Consider the following 22,121-nt stretch of genomic DNA (forward strand, 5'->3'; position numbering starts at 1 on the left):
ATGTTTGTCTAAACATCACAAAAAATAACCATATTACAAAAATATTAATTATTAAAACATGTTCAATTTAAAAGTCATATTTTAAAATTTTATAAATATACCATGTAAATTGTACTGTTTATCTTCTGAATTTTTAAAAATATATTATAAAATGTGTTTAAGTATTATCCGTTCACAAAAAAAACTGAGCTACTTTTTGCTGGACTATAGGGTAACAGCCAGATATTTCATGGCGGTCATTTAAAAAAAAAAAAACACATTTTAAAATCATTATTTTTTCATATCTCAGACCAATTTTAATTTGTAGCAAATGTTTTTCAGCCCTCTTTTAATTTTCATTTTGGATATTAGGAACTCTATTATGACGTATCTGCCTCACTATTCTAATTTTCATGATTTAACAAATATACAGGAAAAGCCTGAAGACAGACAGGAAAGGAGGACATTGAAACAAGTGTAAAACAATGATTTTTATCTGTTATAATTACAAACAATTATCTCACTAATAAAGTGTACAACACATGTAATTACATGTAATTATTCCACTAATATACTGTTAAACAATGATTCCATCTATTATACACATGTAATTACATGAAATCATCCCACTAATAAAGTGTTACATTTTCTACAGCTTCAATCTTTTTTGTTTTATTATGTGTGAAATATATCACTAGTAAATCATATTTCCTACAGGTTATGGAATGGGTAAATAATTACATTGTTATCATTTCTAAATATGTTTGTCTAAACATAAAAAGTATGGTAACATAAATACTAATCATCAAAACATATTCATTCAAAAATCATATTATGAAATTTGATCAACAAATTCACAATTCTTTAAAAAAGTACAAATGTGGGTTATTCCTTTTCCCCCAAAATACACATGTCCTTGCGTACCGTTCTTTTCTCCCACTATACATATCATAATTTGTCTTTCTCTCCCACTATACACATCTGAATTTGTCTCCAAGAACATATCATAATGATTTGTCCAGATTCTTTCTGTTTTCCAGAGTAAATATTCTCAAATGACTTTGCTTTCAAATTGTCTAGTTGTAAAAAAAACACCAATCTTTAGAGTCAACAGTGGTTTATATTTAATTTTAAACAAGCCATTAAAATATTCTAAATATTCCTTTTTTTCAATGCAAATATTTTCAATCCAAGAAAGGGAGATAATCAAATATTATATAAATTTTACTAAAATTCAGAAGACACAGGCTCTTAAAACCCCTGAAACCACTTCCAAATGTCTGAATTTTGAACGTTGAATTCTACAAATAATTTATTCTATTCATATTATGGAACCCCATAAATGAAAAATAATTAAGGCAAATTCAATTCTCAACAAAACTGCCAAACATACTATATCAACATTCCCTAACTCATGCATCTTCTTATACTTATTTTAAATTCATAAACAATTCTCACATCAAAGGATGTACACAAAAGCAATTATCCTATTTTAAATATTCCTAAATCTGAATTATTTCACAACTTTTAATCTCTAAATCATCATAAATGTCAAAGAAACTTTATTTCCAATCTGTATATATTGTTAAAATTTTCAAAATGAATTACTATTTTTCTTTAAATAAAGATTTTAAGTATTGAAAACAAACACACTCACTGAACAAGAACTATTCAGTTAAAATGAAATAAATTACACTAAAAAACATATGTGCACTTTTAATTTTTAATAGTAATCATTAAAATACTAGACTATATTTTTTTTCTTTTTCTTTGCTGTTAAACAACTTTCTTTTAAATTTGAGTCTGGTTTTATTTTAAATTAACTTCTAATTTTTAATATTTTATAAACTATTTTGTTCATTTCATATGTAAAATTAAAATATGAATAGAAAACAAAAACTGCTTTAGGCAGTGTTTTTCTTCTGTTAATTGACCAATACTGTATTAACACCCAAACATATCATCTGACTATTGAAGAATAATTACTGCACCTCATTGACCAATCAAATTGATCCATCAATTTAAAATCCTGTTACAAAGTAATTATCATTTAATTGATGGTCATCAAATTATTACTCCAAACTAATATAAATATGACAACTTTCAGAATTACAATACAAACATTTTCTACTTCAATATCATCACTGATAATCATAAGTAGTGTTTAAAGATAAGACATTAAGATGGAATATACAAATCAATCTACTCCTTTCTTCAATGGTGGTTTTCCTGGATTCATCTACCAATCTCATCACAGTCTAACTGGATTTGCAAGTTATCCACATGTTTACAAAAGTACTACAAATCAACCGTTGAGTGACAAGGCCAAGGCTTTCACTATTGATGCTCTGTTAGGAGGAGAACAAGAAAAAAAGAAAGTCAAGACACAACAACAGTATGCTGGCTGTAGTCAAATATCTAAAGATCTGCCCAGCTTTGGAAATATTTCACCTGTGAAGACACAAGGTACATCAATAAAACAAGAGCCTAGGATGAGAATAGCAGACAACCAAGTAACAATAAGAAGCCATACAAACAGTTATCTGCCCTTGAAAACTGAAGATGGATCTGAAAGTCACATGCTTCCTTACAAAAACTTTCTTCCTGTTGCACCATATTTCAGTCCAATGATGACTGGTGGACTTTTGAGAGCTGGGGAATGTTACAGCCCAATGACAAACGAAGGTCAAGGAACACCTGCAGGACTAAAATGTATGTACAAGACTCCTGTCAACTCACTAAAGAGATGCATTGACATAAACAACAGTAACTTATCTACACCAGAGTCAAAGAATACCAGTTTATTATCATCAGATGGATATTTCAGCCCAAATGATCAAGGTTATGTTTCCTGTTTTGGAGGTAGGAAAGTTATGTCTTCTGTCAGCAGACGACATGATAGACCACACCCATATTTGTCATCAAGACAAAATATGACAACACCTGATAAAACTGAATCAAAACTACCAGCACCCTTTCTATCAGGTAAGTGATATATATTTCAAATGATAATTAAGTATTTGTCAGCAGAGAAGATCCCCATATATAGTGGTATCTATCAAAAAGATGCTCAAATAGTCCCGCACAACAGTAATATAAAACATTGATGTCTTTCATTTTTTTGTGTTATTGGGTTTCTGTCACATAGACATATACTCTAAATCTCCTATTAAATGTATCATCTTATGTTGATATTAAGAAACATATAAGCATTTCATATAGTCAGTTACGTCAGTCAAATTCAATTTTTAAAAAAACTTTCTGTATCTTAGTTTTGATGTTAGATAAAAACAAATATTCAATTCAACATTTTCTCTAAATGTACATGCATGTCATAGCTGTAAAATTAATGATTATTTACTGACATAAATTTGAAGGAGTTATAAATAAAACCTTTCCCACCCCAAAAAAAATTATAATAAAATCTATACAACTGTACTTTTATTGTAGAAACCCAACAACACACAGGAGGAAAGTCAGCTAAAGGAAAGAGAAACAGAACAGCATTTACAGCAGTACAGTTACATGCTCTGGAAATGGAATTCACAAAACAACAATACCTAGTAGGAGAGGAAAGGTTAGTTATAATCATTTATTAGATCAAAGATCAAGTGCATTACTTATCTCCACCTATTCCTTCTTTTCCAATTCTTAATTTTTGCAACAAACAATTCCCTACATATTTAAGGAAATTTGATACCTAATAGCTGAAATACTTAGTATATAGCTTTCTTTATCAAATTATGCTATATAATTATTGCAAGTAAAGGGTAGCTTTAAACCTTTAGCATGAAAATCATAAGGAGCAAGTACATTATAAAACTCAAGAAATTTTGTGAGTGTGGAACATGAAAGTCTATATCTATCACGTGGCATATATCCAAGGTATAAATCAAACTAAAATTTTCTTTTTTATTACAGAATTGAATTTGCAGCATCCCTCAACCTGACTGTATTGCAAGTTAAAGTCTGGTTCCAAAATAGAAGAATCAAATGGAGAAAGGAACAGTTGGAACAGGGAACATTCAACTGAATAAAACCAAAAGTCAGATGTACTACAAATACATGGCGTCCAAGCCCTGGAAAAGTTCATATCAAAGATATGGAGAACTGAAATATATTCAGTACACAAATGAGGATCACAGCTACAAAGAAGGATTACATGACCAAGGTAACAGGATATATGAACTTTGAAGTCTATCTTATGAAAAAGTGGCGGAGTGTATACAGTAGCATCAAGTTATAAACATTAATACCAAACGAAATCTTTGGAGATAATTTAGAAACTTCTATGAGGGTTAACCAATGTTACCAAACGGTTTATGAAAATCCAATGAGTCATGGGAAGACATGGACCAGTGTGGAAGTGACCTCTACTTTATTAGTGCTATTTTGTTTTTGTTATTTTGATTAAACACATGATAATGTAATGACAATAAATCAATTGAAAAGCAAGTAATGTATATCAATTTATTTTATTAACCCTGACTATAGCTAATAAGACACACAGGACTTTAGAAATGCAGCTAGTTAGTGTATCATGGTAAACACACATGATATCACTTTACTCACCAAGTTATCAGGGGTTTGTAACAATGTCTTTAGCAATATATCTACGGGTCTGAATACAATAGGAGCTAGGGATTCAAACAATCTGTGTAATACATCTAAAGAAGCAGCATTATCCATGTTTATCTGAAAAACATTTCATTTGGTGTCAATGCATTCAAGCTTAAAATCAAGTTATACAGGGTTATGTGACCATCACAATACACACTTAATATCCTCTACATAAGAAAATACCTGTACCAAGTCAGGATTGTGACAGCTGTTATCCATTTGTTTGATGTGTTTGAGCTTTAGATTTTGCCATTTGATGAGGGACTTTCTGTATTGAATTTTCCTCGGAGTTCAGTATTTTTGTGATTTTACTTCTTATTGTTAGTGTGGTTTTTTTTTAATGTTTGTCAGTATAAGCCAATATGGAGTTATCTTTATTACATTTGATTCAAAAATGCATAAGGAAGAACATTTTCCATGGCAGGTTTGTAAAGAACCTGTAATTTTAGGCAGTAACCTTTTCATTCCCCTTGTATATGCTTTCAATGCTGACATTCAGTTCACTTTATAGAAATATTTATATGATTAGATAAGATCTAATTCTGTTACTTATCCCCCCCCCCAAAAATTAAAAAAAAATGTAAATAATTTGCTTGTGAAAATTGGTTGGTTTACACAATCTTGTCTTTAACCACACCATATTTTGTGCTCAATTAAGTAAGAAAATCTGGATCATGCATTGGTTGTACGTCTATTTTCTTGGAGGACTTGGGTGTCAGTGATTGATTTAGTCTAACAAAAAGTATTGTTGTTGTCGTTGTTGTTGGTCTAATGTTCTGTCCAAGGTAATTCCTGTAATGAAATATTTTAACACATGTCAATCCTTTTTCTAACCTGTCGTCCAGAACCCTACTATTAATTTATCCAAACTAACCTGTTGTCTAGCTAGAGAAGGTAATATAACATCTGTAATCTGTCTAGATAACCGTTTCCATCTCTCCTCACTTTCCTTATGACTTTGTTGTAATACAATAACTAGGATATCTAAAGTCTACAATAGAAGTTCATTTATGTTTAATTTTCTGATAAATTTACCGAATATATGTGAAGTAAAATCTTTTGTCATGTTTTCTTGGAGTAGAGGTAGGTATCTTTAAAAATAATTTATTTCTTTATTCTGATATATTAAAATGGGATATATATTTATATAAGTACTTTTAAAACGGTATTTTGAATAGTGTCCCATACTTTGATTGAAATTTAAAAAAAAAATCAGTATTATACCACTATTTTATTATAACAAAATTTCTCTAGAATAACCTTGTTTTTTGAATTTTTAGCAGAATTTTATGAACTGTTAACAGATATATATGCTACCATGAAATGTCTCATAGTTATATTGATTGGTGTTTAAGCCACTTGCACACTATTGCGCTATTTCATGGTGGTTATATTTTATTGGTGGAGGAAGCCAGAGTGCTGGAGATAACAACTGACTTATGTTAGGAAAACTGACAATCCAAATTGATTAAGATTGGAGTTCAGCACACTTGCTAAGTGCAGGATTCAATTCACAATGTCAGTGTTGACAGGCTAGTGATACCATAGTACAACTACTAGACCACTCGGCCACTGAGGCCCCTTAAATGTCCCAAACCTAACCTGATAGTATTGGATGAGTCTGAGTAACATAGACACTATTACTTCTCTCTGTGTTTCTAAATCTTTACTGATGTCAGCCTTGTTCACTCCTCGTAACAAGAACAAATCATAAACAATGGGTTTTAAGGCAGGAATAGCTGAAATAAATGGAGTATAATATAAGATGTGTTAACTCACGTTTTTAATAATACATTTTTACAATGAATCACTTCTATAGTCGCTGTCACATAAAATTGGCACCATTATTTTTGTCAAAATTTTCTTAAATATCTACCGCGTTTACTCGAGATCATGTTTTTCAATTGGCGGAAAAGAAATCCAATCCAAATATATACTACTGTCCTACCTTTTATTGTGTTTGCACAGTATAATCCTGACCTTCACATAATCCAAGATTATTTTGTATGGTGGAATCTGACATTGTTATTACTGGAAGTGTTGCCGTGGAGTTCCACGTGCTCCCAATTTTTTTGTGTCTCTCGGAACTTTCCGTCATCTTTACAGAAAAAGCGCAGGAAATTGTATCATCAATGACAATGATATGACCGGAGAGTAACGGATGTTACATAGTAAGGGATCCTCATAGAAACCAAGATGGCGGTTTTACAATGTAAACAATCTTAAAATATGTGAAGGTCAGGATTATACAGTGCAAACACAATAAAAGGAAGGACAGTAGTAGAAATTTAGATGGATTTTACTTCTGCTCATTGAAAAACATGATCTCGAGTAAACGCGGTCGATATTTAAGAAAATTTTGACAAAAATCATGGTGCCAATTTTACGTGACGGCGACTATAAGTTTATCTGTAAAGATGTTTTCCAAAATGTTGCTTTAACAGAAAATATTACAGAAACAAAATCTTATTGCCTTACAGAAGTAAAAAGTTTGTCAACTCATGTGTAGCTGAAATTTTGACAAATACATTTGAAATTTTGTCTACAGTGGGGTGCTCATTTTCACCACATCTTTTCATGTTTTCTACAGTTTATGTTCAGGTCTATATGTTTTTGAAGTATACTTATATTTCTATATGAAGACAACTTCAAATGCAAAATATTTTTAAGCTTGAAAACGTGTTTGTTTGAATATTATCACCTGAAAAGTTAGATTAAAGGGTGTTTGAAATTTCCTGATTTTTTTTCAATGGGGGACACATATTCGCCGTTTTTACACATCTATTTAAAACCAAATAACCGCAGCTTTAAATAACATTGATCAAATCAATTTCATTATAGATGAATAGCAGACATTTCAAAGGTGTTAAGAACTGAAATTTAGGGCATTCAGTCAAAGAATTACTTAGAAATACTTCTTTGAATTCCTGTTTTTTCTTCATGAAATTTGCCGAAAATCATTGTCCGCTTTTGGGTCCTTTTCAGTAGGTGCTGCAATTTTGTCTCAGTTTTAAAAAATAATCATATTTGTTATTTAATATCATTCACCGGTATATGTCTTCCATTTCAGCCATCCTTTGAAGTTTTTACACCTCAAAATCATAAAACGGCGAAATTGTGTCCCCGGCTAATATGGGCGCCCCACTCTACCATGTAAAGATATGTTTGTTAAGAAAATTCTAAGAAGTCTTAGTCGTTTGATATTTGGTCCATTTTATGGGTTTGATATGGATAGAGATAACAACTAAACTGTCACAAAAGACTTCCAATTTTGGGAACTGCAATAATGTATTTTTCCATTCAACAGTTTTTTGTGTCTTATAATGTCATTGCTGTGGGAGAGGGGGGGAATCTCTCTTGACAACAACAGCAATATTTACCATGTGTAACAGGATCCAGTCCACTAGCCATTATCCCATCACATAACTGTATAATCTTAGGCATCATTATCACTGATTTACTGTGGAACTTCTCATAAGACAACATAACAAGGAAGTTAAATATGTTAGGTATCAGATCTTCTGAATCTCTGAAATAAAAAGTAGAACCAAGACTAAATAACAAAACCAGGAAGTTAAATATAATAGCTATCAGATCTTCTGAATCTCTGAAATAAAAAGTAAAACCAAGACTAAATAAAACTAGAGGCTCCAAAGAGCCTGTGTCGCTCACCTTGGTCTATGTGAATATTAAACAAAGGACGCATTTGAATTCATGACAAAATTGTGTTTTGGTGATGGTGATGTGTTTGTATATCTTACTTTTCTGAACATTATTGCTGCTTACAATCATTCTATCTATATTGAACTTGGCCTAAGAGCTTCAGTGGAAAATGTTAGTTAAAATTTACAAATTTTATGAAAATTGTTAAAAATTGACTATAAAGGGCAATAACTCCTTATGGGGTCAATTGACCATTTAGGTCATGTTGACTTATTTTTAGGTGTTACTTTGCTGTACATTGTTTTCCTTTACAGTTTATCTCTATCTATAATAATATTCAAGATAATAACAAAAAACGGCAAAATTTCCTTAAAATGACTAATTCAGGGGCAGCAACCTAACAGCAGTTTGTCCAATCCATCTGAAAATTTCATGGCAAATAGATCTTGACCTGATTAACAATTTTACTCCCTGTTAGATTTGCTCTAAATGCTTTGGTTTTTGAGTTATAAGCAAAAAACTGCATTTTACCCCTATGTTCTATTTTTAGCCATGGCGGCCATCTTTGATGGTTGGCGGGGTCATCGGACACAATTTTTAAACTAGATACCCCAATGATGATTATGGCCAAGTTTGGATTAATTTGGCCCAGTAGTTTCAGAGGAGAAGATTTTTGTAAAAGATTACCAAGATTTACGAAAAATGGTTAAAAATTTACTATAAAGGACAATAACTCCTAAAGTGGTCAACTGACCATTTTGGTTATGTTGACTTATTTGTAGATTTTACTTTGCTGAACATTATTGCTGTTTACAGTTTATCTCTATCTATAATAATATTCAAGATAATAACAAAAAACAGCAAAATTTCCAAAAAATTACCAATTCAGGGGCAGCAACCCAACAACAGGTTGTCCGATTCATCTGAAAATTTCAGGGCAGTTAGATCTTGACCTGATGAACATTTTTACCCCACGTCAGATTTGCTCTAAATGCTTTGGTTTTTGAGTTATAAGCCAAAAACTGCATTTTACCCCTATGTTCTATTTTTAGCCGTGGCGGCCATCTTGGTTGGTTGGCGGGGTCACCGGACACAATTTTTAAACTAGATACCCCAATGATGATTATGGCCAAGTTTGGATTAATTTGGCCCAGCAGTTTCAGAGGAGAAGATTTTTGTAAAAGTTAACGACGACGGACGCAGGACGACGGACGACGACGGACGACGACGGACGCCGGACGCCAAGTGATGAGAAAAGCTCACTTGGCCCTTCGGGCCAGGTGAGCTAAAAACCAGGAAGTTAAATATATTAGTTATCAGAGATTCTGGATGGAATAAGTAAAGGGGTAAAGCAAGTTGCTCCATCATCTTGTCACTGAGGCATAAAAAGATCTAAACTTGGATTTCATAAAAACATGAATTCCTGGAAATCTTTATCAAATACATTTTAATAGGTTGGTAACACTGAAAACAGTTATAATTCAAAATGAAATTATCATACATCTAAAATTCTGATGTATGACATATTCTATCCTAGATTTTAAAACTTTATTTTATGTTTAAGCGTTCTATTCATATACATTTTATCTGTATTATCTACTCTACCTGATCTGCCCCTCCTCTATGAACTCAAACTGTTTGATGATAAAGCCTATGAAGACTTGATCTGAATCCAATAAACAATAGTTGACCCTCAGTTGTATCAGCTGGGAGAGTAGGTCTAAAACTTGTCTTTGTAGTGGAACCACACTGGTCACCGTGTACTGTTTCAGGGCCTTTATCACTAAAGGTTCAAACAGACGAATATAAGCTGCTATGGCTGACTGAAATATAAATGTATAGAAAATAAGTGTTTTATATTCCATTCAAAGTTCAAGCTCCAGACAGCTGCAGTTTGTTAACCTTTTCAACGCTACACAAATCAAAGCGCTGAAAGCACTGTAGGCAGTTAACCAAAAATCAAGGCAAACATAATTATGAAAACTGTGGCAATGTTGCTTCAACTTTTTTTTAAAGATTTAAAAGAACAAACATTAAACATTTATTAAGTGTACATTTATGTTCATTTAATGAATTAATCATTAAGGCAAATAATTCATATTTTATCAAGGTTTTCAATAGCAACGCACATGACCATGAATGGTCGTGCGTCTTTCATGAGTCAGCAGTGGTACAAATTTGCAATGATTGCAGTTCTTCTAGTTGATCGTAATTGTTTGTATTAGTTGACTGTTAGTGGTTCAAGTTGACTTTAGTACGAGCTTGTAAAAGTATGAATGGACTTGCTTCCCTGGAAAGAAAACTAAGTTTGTGTTGTAAAGTACAAAAGTTACAAATCAGACAAATGTTTACCACTACAGTTCTCATATATGAATATATATGGTTTAATTTAAAGATGGGAGCTCGACTGTTTCCAATTTCTCAATCAGGAGGGGTCGGGTGAATGCAGGGACTCCCCCTATATTTCATTTAATTTAGAGTTGGGGATCCCATCTGTTTCAAAGTTCTTAAACATGAGGGGTAGGGTGACCACAGGGACTTCCCCTATATTTCATTTGATTTGTTATGTAGTCTTATACATGAGTATATATGGTCAAGGGGTGATGATCTGGAATTTTTCCAATTTCTCAGACAGGAGGGTTTACAGTGACCAAAGGGACTCCTTATTATTCATTTGATTTGTAATATTGTCCCATACATAAATATATATTGTTTAAGGTTGTGGATCTCAACCTTTATAAATTCTCCCACGACCTCCTGATCATACTTGCCAAGTGACATGATATTCGCGTGTAATACACGCTTTTTCAACGATTTACACGCGTGGATTTGTCACATGGCGTGTACACGCTTTTCACCACTTTACACGCGATTACACGCTTTTTTGTTCTTTTCATTTTTTGGTCGTTAGTGATATCGCTGTTCTCGGGTTTTTTCCTTATTCGGTGATAAATACCGAAAATTTCGAAGTAATTGCTGATTGTTAAGCCAAAACGATGTGTACGTACCAAGATTCAAGATTTATAAATCATATTTTGGAGTTCGAGTTTAAATGATCGAGGGACGAATTGTGCATTCTATGTTGCAATGATATAAACAATACACATGAGAGGGGAAATACAATTTAGCTATTTGAATAAGCATTCAACATGTTTATTAAATGGAAATCAAGTTATAAAACATTTTTCTTTTTCAATTTCAGTTTCAAATCTAGCCAAAAGATTTCCACGGGCCATGGGATGAAAATATCGCAGAACTGTTGGATCAGCTCTCATAGTGCCAGCTATCTTCTGATAAACTTACCAGTTTTGACCAGGCAGTAGCAATGGGAGCAGGGGCAGAGATAATAGATGACATTTTACATTGCCAAAAAAAACCCACACACTATGACATTCTTCCAAAGCTTTGTAAAGCTAATTGAGTTGAGCCAAATATCAATTCTTACTGAGAGAGAGCACTTTCAATTATAAAGAAATTCACACTGAATTCTGATCAGAACTTGACAATGTTACATTTATATTGTGTGCTGTTACAATGTATCAAATAAATTTAACTAAACTTGAAACTGGCAGTTGTTTTCAATATGTGCCTATATATAGCTAGTAGTGTTGCTTTAAAAGCAACATAACAGACCACTGTAGGATACAATAAAAGTTTATTGAAGAATATATATTGTTCTTTTATAATAACACTTTTGTATAATGTGAAATATTAAATGAACATTACCACATTCATATTAAAAAGTCCGCATCTACGTCACGCGTTTTCACACGCTTTTTGACATGTCATGTCATGTCATGACATGATTTCCTATTGTCAGAGGTTGGCAAGTATGCTTCTGATTATAACAAATTATATTTCATATGATTTGTTATATTTGTTATATTGTCCCATACATGAATATATATGGTTTAGGGTGGGGATCAGGAACATATATATTGTTAGGTAAACTGTTCCCAGCTGTCACATTGTACTGGATTTTGACATTAAAATTGGTGTACACAATATTTTCTGCTTTTTCTTTCTTTTGGTTTTCAATTCTAGTGTTTATATTTATTTACCATGCATAGATGTATTTCGTCACCTGTCTGGATTTCTTTAGTTAAAAGCCAAAACCCGGGATTACCCTTAGCCGCTTCCGGAATTAGATCTGATATTGTATTGTCTTCTCGCTGCAGCCATTTTATTTTCAATGTTGTTTTTGACAGATCTATAGTGAGATACAATTTTGCTCGGATTTACACATTATTAATCGGCGATTTTCTGTATAAAGCTAGCGGTTGAACAAATTGAACATCGCTGTCATGAATAGTAATGATGAAAATAAGTTTGAGATCGTTTATTAGGAAACTTTGGGTAAAAATGTTTGCAAAGTTATTTTTTTCTTTCAAGGTCCGTCGGGCATATTGGGCGCAGCTAGTTACCTAGTAGAAAGTCCGACTGCAAAAGTGGAAGGTCACAGACCTTGGACCACCACTAATTTGAACCCCTGCGTCCAAATTGAAAAGATAAAAAAATTTCGTCTTCTAATTCAAATTGCCGCCAACAGCGTGATCAGTTGAACTTATACTGACGTATATATACGTAGTTGACTACGTATTGACGACAAACAATATTCTTACTACTTTTGCAATTTGGGAAATCTTAACTACTTGTCTTTAGAGATTTTCGGCGATTAAATATTTCATACATTTGTTCTTTGACATCTTAGCCAAAAGCTCAGGGGATTATAAACTACATAAGGATTCTTTATGTGCTCTACTTCCTATGTGCAACTTCAAAACTTTTGGGAAAATCAATGATCATTTAAGGTTTTTTTTGGTCATATTTTTTGTAATCCAGAATGAAAAGTATGAAAAAACTGTCCTATAAGTTATAAATAATATAGTAGCCATCTAGATGATAACAATGGCAAGTATTTCAGCATTTATTGGGTAGCACACAAAACCAGGGTGCTCGCATAAGGCAGCTTAACTGCCTAAAAATAGTAACCAGATGCTCCGCAGGGCGTAGCTTTATACGACCGCAGAGGTTGAACCCTGAACGGTTGGGGCAAGTATGGACACAACATTCAAGCTGGATTCCGCTCTAAATTTGGATTGTGATTAAATAGTTGACACAGCATAGGTTTCTGACACAGAATGAATGTATTCAAATGAACTTAAAATTTTTGTTTTCTCTTAGAGCAATTCACTATGCTGTTGAATATTAATCCTCTCAAAAAAATGTTTGAAGAAATTTTCTTTTTATTTATGAAATTTCAAATGAGAAAAATTGAACCCAATTTTTTATTTACATCCCCCTTTCCCTTATTCCAAAACTAATTTCAATTAAAATATTCTAATGAAGTTTGCAACAATTACTACTCATTTAAAAACATCATAAAATATTAAGATGTAAAAAAACTGCTTGTTATCACTGAATGGTAAAGATTATTTTAATTTATCAGTTGGTAGAAAAAGTGAATATACATTGTATATTGTATATAACAAAGATTTAAGTTGATTCTGGACAAAGAAAGATAACTCCAATTAAAAAAAATTCTTGCAGATATTTCTTGCTTACTATATTGGACAAAGAAAGATAACTCTTAATTAAAAAAAAAATTTGCTATTTCACAATATTGTGAAATTAGATATTTCTTGCCATTGCACAATACTGTGCAATTGAAAAGACTTGCTATTGCACAATACTTAATATAATAATTTTAGATCCTGATTTGGACCAACTTGAAAACTGGGCCCATAATCAAAAATCTAAGTACATGTTTAGATTCAGCATATCAAAGAGACCCAAGAATTTAATTTTTGTTAAAATCAAACTTAGTTTAATTTTGGACCCTTTGCACTTTAATTTAAACCAATTTTAAAACTGGACCAAAAATTAAAAATCTACATACACAGTTAGATTTGGCATATCAAAGAACCCCAATTATTCAATTTTTGATGAAATCAAACAATGTTTAATTTTGGACCTCGATTTGGGCCAACTTGAAAACTGGGCCAAAAATAAAAAATCTAAGTACATTTTTAGATTCAGCATATCAAAGAACCCCAAGGTTTCATTTTTGTTAAAATCAAACTAAGTTTAATTTTGGACCCTTTGGACCTTAATGTAGACCAATTTGAAAACGGGACCAAAAATTAAGAATCTACATACACAGTTAGATTCGGCATATTAAAGAACCCCAATTATTCAATTTTGATGAAATCAAACAAAGTTTAATTTTGGACCCTTTGGGCCCCTTTTTCCTTAACTGTTGGGACCAAAACTCCCAAAATCAATACCAACCTTCCTTTTATAGTCATAAACCTTGTGTTTAAATTTCATAGATTTCTATTTACTTATACTAACGCTATGGTGCGAAAACCAAGAAAAATGCTTATTTGGGTCCCTTTTTGGCCCCTAATTCCTAAACTGTTGGGACCGAAACTCCCAAAATCAATACCAACCTTCCTTTTGTGGTCATAAACATTGTGTTTAAATTTCATTGATTTCTATTTACTTTAACTAAAGTTATTGTGCGAAAACCAAGAATAATGCTTATTTGGGCCCTTTTTTGGCCCCTAATTCCTAAACTGTTGAAACCAAAACTCCCAAAATCAATCCCAACCTTTCTTTTGTGGTCATAAACCTTGTGTCAAAATTTCATAAATTTCTATTTACTTAAACTAAAGTTATAGTGCGAAAACCAAGAAAATGCTTATTTGGGCCCTTTTTGGCCCCTAATTCCTAAAATGTTGGGACCAACACTCCCAAAATCAATACCAGCCTTCCTTTTATGGTCATAAACCTTGTGTTAAAATTTCATAGATTTCTATTCACTTTTACTAAAGTTAGAGTGCGAAAACTAAAAGTATTCGGACGACGACGACGACGACGACGACGACGACGACGACGCCAACGTGATAGCAATATACGACGAAAATTTTTTCAAAATTTGCGGTCGTATAAAAAGGCAGCTGCTGCTGCATTTTTTTTTTTTTTATTCATTAGAACAGTGTATTCCTTTTCAGACTGCGATATCTTTTTTAATATAATAAGAGATACTGCCAAGGTTTGTGCATGAAAAGTGCTCAGGAGAGCACGAACTGTAATGTTATGCAATTAATGTAGCAAAATGTTCATCAAGCCACCTGCATCTTTAGGTAATTGACAGTATTAGGCTATACTTCATGCAACAAACAAATAAAAAAATATATATAATTCCTACCTTATCTGTTTTACTGCTAGGCTTTAAAATGGCTGGTATCTTTCTCTCCACACATTTTCTTATCCAGTTCAAACTACTGTAATATGATAACAAGAGGTTCTCAAGAGCCTGAATCGCTCACCTTATTTTTTTTTTGTTAAATCTCTCATCAATGATTATTTTGGCTTTTCAATTTATTTAAATGTTCTTTGAATCGTCCTATTTTCTTCAAAAGCAAAAAAAGAAAATCATTTTCTCCTATGTTCTATTTTAGACATAGGAGCTATTTTTCTTGACATACAAGGAAATAAAACATAAAATTTATACTAGATACTCTGAAACTCATTAAGCCTAAGTTTGGCTGAAATTGATACAGCAGTTTAAAAGGAGAAGATTTTTTTAAAGTAAGTCAACATGATGAACAAATTGAGAAAAAAGTCTTTAAAGAGCAATAACTCCTTAAGGGGTCAATTGACAGTTTTGTTCAAATTGACCTATTTGTATATCTTACTTTGCTTAACATTTTTGCTATTAATAGTTTATCTGTATCTATAATAATATTCAAGATAATAACCAAATACTGCAAAATTTCTTTAAAATCATCAATTCAGGGGCATTATACCTGAAAAACCAGTTACCCAATTCGGCTGAATATTTCAGGACAGGTAGACCTTGACCTAATAAATACTTTAACTTCTTGTCTTATTTGCTTTAAATGCTGGAGTTTTTGAGATATAAGCCAAAAACTGCATTTTACCCTGTGTTCTATTTTTAGCCATGACGGCCATGTTTTTTGACGAAATAGAAAATAAAACACAAACTTTATTTTATACACCCTACTGATCATTCAGTTGAAGTTTGGTTGAATTTGGTTGAGTAGTTTTAGAGGAGAATATTTTTTAAAGTTAGCAAATATGATGAACAAATTGTGAAAAATTGTCATTAAAGGACAATAACCCCTTAAGGGGTCAATTGACAATTTTGGTCATATTAACTTATTTGTAGATCTTACTTTGCTGATCATTTTTGCTGTTTACAGTTTATCTTTATCTATAATAATATTCAAGATAATGACCCAAAACTGCAAAATTTCCTTAAAATTACCAATTAAGTGGCAGCAACCCAACAATGGTTTGTTTGATTCATCTGAAAATTTCAGGGCTGATAGATGTTGACCTAATGAACATATTTACCCCATGTCAGATTTGCTCTAAATGCTTTCGTTTTTGAGATATAAGCCAAAAACTGCATTTGACCCCTATGTTCTATTTTAAGTAATGGCGGCCATGTTTTTTGACGGATCAAAAATCGAAGCACAAACTTTGTGCAGGATAATCTAAGTAACAATCATGCTAAGTTTCATTCAAATCCATTCAGTAGTTTCAGAGGAGAAGATGTTTGAAAAATTGTTAACAACGACGACAGACGCCAAGTGATGAGAAAAGCTCACATGGCCTTTTAGGCCAGGTGAGCTAAAAACAAAATAACAAAATAAGACACTGAGAAATTAATTTGCAATATTTTGTAAACTCCAACTATGTAGACAAATCTTCTCCAACTTTAAGAAAATGATTCACCACCTATAACAAATCTATCAATGTTGTTTCTCCATCATGCATACTTTAGTGATGAAAAGTTTTTTCTCTCTTCAGCTAAAAACAAATGATATAGTATTTTAAAATGAGCCAAACTTTTATAAGTATAGGCCAATTTATAACCTAAATGAATCCTCTTGTTCTCCATGAGAGGGAGATTTAAATGTTGCTCCTGCCATAGACTGAGTAAAATGTTTAAATCCTTGATGAGTATGGACCATTTTATTACCTTAATGAATCCTTTGGTTCCTCCAGAGAGTTAGCTTTAAATGTTGCTCCTGCCATAGACTGAGTAAAAACTTGATGAGTATAGACCATTTAATTTTATTACCTTAATGAATCCTTTGGTTCCTCCTGAGAGTTAGCTTTAAATGTTGCTCCTGCCATAGACTGAGTAAAATGAGTAAATACTCTATGAGTATGGACTATTTTATTACCTTAATGAATCTTCTGGTTCTGCCTGAGAGGTAGCTTTAAATGTTGCTCCTGCTAAAGACTGAGTAAAATGAGCATATGGTTGAGTGAAACAGTAATGGTAAAGTCCTGGTTTAACATTCCCTGTCATTCTTGTGGCCTTTCCAGGTTTATGTGAAATGTTTGGTAGTTGCTGAGGTTCCCACTGACTTACTATGTTAGTTCCAAATAGCCCTTTTAGCATCTGCAAAACAGAACAGAATGGTAAAAAACATTAAAAAGATCATTCAACATCGCTGATGAATCTTCTGTAGATCTAGTTTTATTTCAGAATATGTCAATCAATTTTATCTGTTAATGATTATCATTGTAACTTAATATGGAGCTGCAAAAGCACTGTTGTATGTTTGCAAATCTTTTATTTGAATCTGTTTATATTTTGAGTAGATAAACAAATGCACTTTACCTGTTGTACACAAAGGATGGACACAGTAGGTTCCAGTGAAACAGTTACTCTCAAATATCCTAATATTTGCTCTGCTAGATAAAAGCAGTTAATTAGCATTTGTCTTATAGTATTATCGTGTACTATACAATATGAAAAGACCTATACCTGTTGTACACAAAGGATGGAGACAGTAGGCTCCAGTGAAACAGTTACTCTCAAGTATCCTAAGAACTCTTCTGTAGATTTCCCAATATCTGATATCGTTGATATTTCTAAGATCTGTGACAATACATCTAATGCTGTCTTTAATATTGTACAAAACTTGTCTGTAGAACTCAGGTCTAAGGAACGCTATGAATAAGATTGTTAATGAATAAACAAATAATATAGATGAAACAACCATAAAGATAAATCAAATTAGAAAGATCAGCCATACATTGAATGAAGAAGATCAAAACAATAGACATATGGACTATGCAGTCTTCAGTTTCTGTGTTGAGTTTTTGTGTACTGTTGCTGTCTGTTTTTTTCTTTTCCCCTTTTTTTACCATGTATTTATTTTTGACTTATGAGTTTGAATGCCCCTCTGATATCATTTTTCCCATCTCTTTTTTAACTGACTGATTGCACCTACTTGTAGTTTTTAAGACTGTAAACATTAAATTTATAGGAAATGAAATCAGTATTTAAGGTCTAAAATTCAAGCAATACAACAAAGGACACTTTATGCTTTGCATTTAAATCATAACAGCAAATTAATTCAGCTGTCATATTACTGGATATATATAGTGGATATCAATATTGTATCAAAGTACTTATTGTAGAATAGCCTTAATCAGATAACTTTATATCAGATCCCGATAACCCAGATACTGTTTGGAAAAGTAAAAGCTATTCAAATAAGTCTACACAAAACTAAATTTTAATGAAATAATAATTACCTGATAATTTGAGTAAGCTCCCTTGAACACTTCATATAATTTCATATAATGAGGAGTATTATAAAATAATCCTATTGCATCTTTCTTATTCTTTTCTTTGTCTGGTTCTTTATCTTTTTCTGTAAAAAGAAGACAATTGTTTACAATAGTTTTTGATTTTTCATGCGGATAACATATTACTAAATAGGAAAACATCATAGACCTAAAACAAATCAAATGTTGTATTAAAAAAAATTGTTTAGGCAGAAAGGTCTTTAGATTAACTCTTAGGTTTTTAAAAACATTTGCATTAAGAAATGCTATACATTGAGCACACAAATTTCAATTAAATTTACTGTATTTTTTCTTCAATAGATCCTATGGTCATGATTGTATGCTGTAAATTCAATTTTAAACATGAATGAAAGAGCTAGCTGTTTCTTTTTGATGATGGCCATCTCAACCCATTTTGCATACTTACATTTATGAATATGTGCAATTTACCTTTGGTTTGTTTCTGAGGTGTTGATTTATCTGGCGTAGTAGTGGCACCACCTGGTGAGTTCTCTACCTTAGATTTACGTTTGATTGGACTTAAAGAAGGAGCATTTGGTAATGAGGGTAAGGTTGGTTTCATCTGAGGAGGACCAGGCACATTTTCTTCTATAACATGTGTAAATATGTTAAGCAACCTAAAAAATATAAAAAGATTAAATCTCAATTATATTTTTAAATTAGTCTAAATATATATTTGGAGAATTTTTAGTTACTGGCATTAATATATCTCTGAAAACATTTTAATTTTCCTTGATTCAAATCTTGAAATGTATTATAGATAACTTTCTCCATCAGACTATATTCTAATCATCATTGTATCAAAAAGGATGCTCAGTGCTTGGAGCACAAAAATCATGCTCGAAACATTATATCCAGCATTTTGATTGGTTGATTTTCGAGTATGAGTACAAAAAATCGACTCAAAAGTTTTATGACTTCAAGGCCAGGTTTTTATTGACTTACCTTGCTATATGAGTGAACAGTTGGTCTATTAGTGGAACCAGAACTCTGTCAGAGATTGCTGCCCATTTAGTTTCAGGATGTTCTTCTGTATGATGACTATCATCTAGAACTTTTAATGACTTATATGTGGCTCCTGACAAAAAGATTTAGATTGGTTGATTACTTGATTGTTTTTTAATTGAGTTCTTAAATAAATTTTGCATGTAATCATCTACATTAATTATATTTTTCCAAATCAATATGTTACTTTAAAAACAACTGATATTGTCAGAGAACAATTATTTAATAATGTCAACGTTTTGAACTTAATGTATATGTATCTTTGGAAATCTATTGTCAGAAATTATCATTTTGATTTACTGACATTTTTCAATACTGTCAAATTCTGTTTTGTCAAATATTAAATTGAAAGAAACTAAGGTTAGGTTTTACATGCATGTTTTTACATTTTTGAAATACAATGCTGTTTGATAAATCTGTAAACTTAATGCATTGTCATTTATATGAAAAAAGAATTATCTTTATATATCTTATTGCAGAAATTTATATGTTATTGGAAATTGGTCCAACAGATATCAGAACTATGAACAGTATTGAAATAAAGGAATATATTTGGAGGGTGGATTTACAAGTCTGTGGAATTATATGGACTAGAATGTTTACAAACCAGCTACTAAATTTCCTGCCAGCTTCAGAGCATCACTATGAGCTTTAATGTCCAGACTGACCATGTGTGAGGTGAGCAAGGACAGGACAATGGTCAAAAGTCCACCACCAGAGCCAGTGGTCATCTCATCTATACTATGGGTACTGTAAATAAATAATAAAGTTTGAGTATGAGTAAAACATGTATCAACAAAGACAAAACAATGGTCAACCTGATGTAGTGGTAAAATCCTCTATATCTTAGACTATTTCAACATAACATCAAGAATAGAAATAAGGAGTCAAATCATAATAAATGAATTAAGTTTCAACTTGACATAAAAGTCTGTGTATGTCCCAATCTAAGAACCTTGCCAGTAGGAATGGGGTCGATTATTTAAAAATATTATCAATTACATTAAAATTACAACTGAATTTTATATAATAATTACACTGGTTTTTTACATGGTAAGCGATTAAATTTTGATTACATGTAATCAGAAATTGCACATATGTGGTTACATTGAAAATGTAATTCATATTAGCTGATTACGATAAACCCCATGACTGTTTGACTTATCTCATATCTTAATATTTTCTGGTTATTGGAGGCTTTAGCATTAATGAAAGATATTTGATGACTATTTCCATTTAGTTTATTCACTACTTTTTCATACTCTGAACTATTTTAATACAGCTTGCGATATTTTTTAGACACTTTCTATTGTTGACCTATAAATGTCCATTGGTTATTTGTGTAATAAGACATGTACTAAAAATCTAATTTTATTCATAAATGACCTTGATGGAGAACATTGTCAGGTTTGTCTATTATGACTTATTATTAGTACTTGTTGTGTAGGTAAACAAAATAAACATGAGTTGTAGAAGTCAGGATAGAGTTACCGTATTTGGGCATGTATAGTCCGCACTTTTTTTCCTGAAATATGTAGTTTGTACAAGGGGTGCGGACTATACACGACTATAGACGGTTTTCGAAATTTAAATATTTTTTTTTTTTTTTTTTTTTTTTTTTTTTTAAATTTCGTTTTTCTGCATCAACAATGTATATTGGAGACGTTTATTGTTTTTACTTCATTTAATTCTTATTCTTTTTTAACTTTTCTTTTCAAAATTGATTATTAAAAGTTAAGGTGTGACATCCTGCATAGGTAATCAAGAGAGGTAATTAAGGATTAAGTATGGGTGTGTAGCAATTAAATAATGATGTCAAGTTTTGACAGGTGTTAAATATTATAATCCCAGGCAATAAAACAACATGATCAATGAAAAGATTATATAAGATTAAATAGTTTTAAAATTTTGATTACTGCTAAATAATTTAGATAAATGTTTGATCTCTTTTTCCTTTTGTTCCATAATATTCAAATTATTTCTGTTATATTATATATCAGCTTGGACATACTTAGACAAATGTTGATTTTAAAATGAATCTCTTGATTAATGACTACTTATATAAAATTATTAAATATTAACTACCTGATGAAAAGATCTAACATTTCATTTTTTTATGAAATAAATAAAACATAATTATTTTTTTTATAAAATACATGGAGAATACCTTTCTTTCAATGGATTTTTACAGTGAACTAGACTTTTACAAT

At 31.6% G+C, this 22,121-nt stretch overlaps 2 protein-coding genes across 2 annotated transcripts in view; one reads left to right on the forward strand and one right to left on the reverse strand.

The window, feature by feature from the left end:
* Positions 1-22,121, reverse strand: part of LOC134715093 (huntingtin-like) — a 67,699-nt gene that overhangs the window by 27,074 nt on the left and 18,504 nt on the right. The window contains exons 17-28 of the mRNA XM_063577000.1: positions 20,519-20,661; positions 19,852-19,984; positions 19,336-19,523; positions 18,853-18,971; positions 18,077-18,262; positions 17,487-17,707; positions 15,476-15,551; positions 9,868-10,085; positions 7,980-8,128; positions 6,202-6,338; positions 5,474-5,590; positions 4,552-4,674 (exon numbers count right to left, since the gene is read on the reverse strand). Coding sequence (XP_063433070.1) covers positions 4,552-4,674; positions 5,474-5,590; positions 6,202-6,338; positions 7,980-8,128; positions 9,868-10,085; positions 15,476-15,551; positions 17,487-17,707; positions 18,077-18,262; positions 18,853-18,971; positions 19,336-19,523; positions 19,852-19,984; positions 20,519-20,661 — 1,810 coding nt within the window. The remainder of the gene's footprint in view (positions 1-4,551; positions 4,675-5,473; positions 5,591-6,201; positions 6,339-7,979; positions 8,129-9,867; positions 10,086-15,475; positions 15,552-17,486; positions 17,708-18,076; positions 18,263-18,852; positions 18,972-19,335; positions 19,524-19,851; positions 19,985-20,518; positions 20,662-22,121) is intronic.
* LOC134715092 (homeobox protein Hox-A11b-like) lies at positions 2,097-4,222 on the forward strand. Its single transcript, XM_063576999.1, has 3 exons — positions 2,097-2,964; positions 3,430-3,556; positions 3,901-4,222. The coding sequence occupies exons 1-3, from the start codon at positions 2,163-2,165 to the stop codon at positions 4,010-4,012; spliced, it is 1,041 nt and encodes a 346-aa protein (XP_063433069.1). The 5' UTR covers positions 2,097-2,162; the 3' UTR covers positions 4,013-4,222.

Source organism: Mytilus trossulus, chromosome 4 (assembly GCF_036588685.1).
Source record: "Mytilus trossulus isolate FHL-02 chromosome 4, PNRI_Mtr1.1.1.hap1, whole genome shotgun sequence".
Classification (NCBI taxonomy): Eukaryota; Metazoa; Mollusca; class Bivalvia; order Mytilida; family Mytilidae; genus Mytilus; species Mytilus trossulus.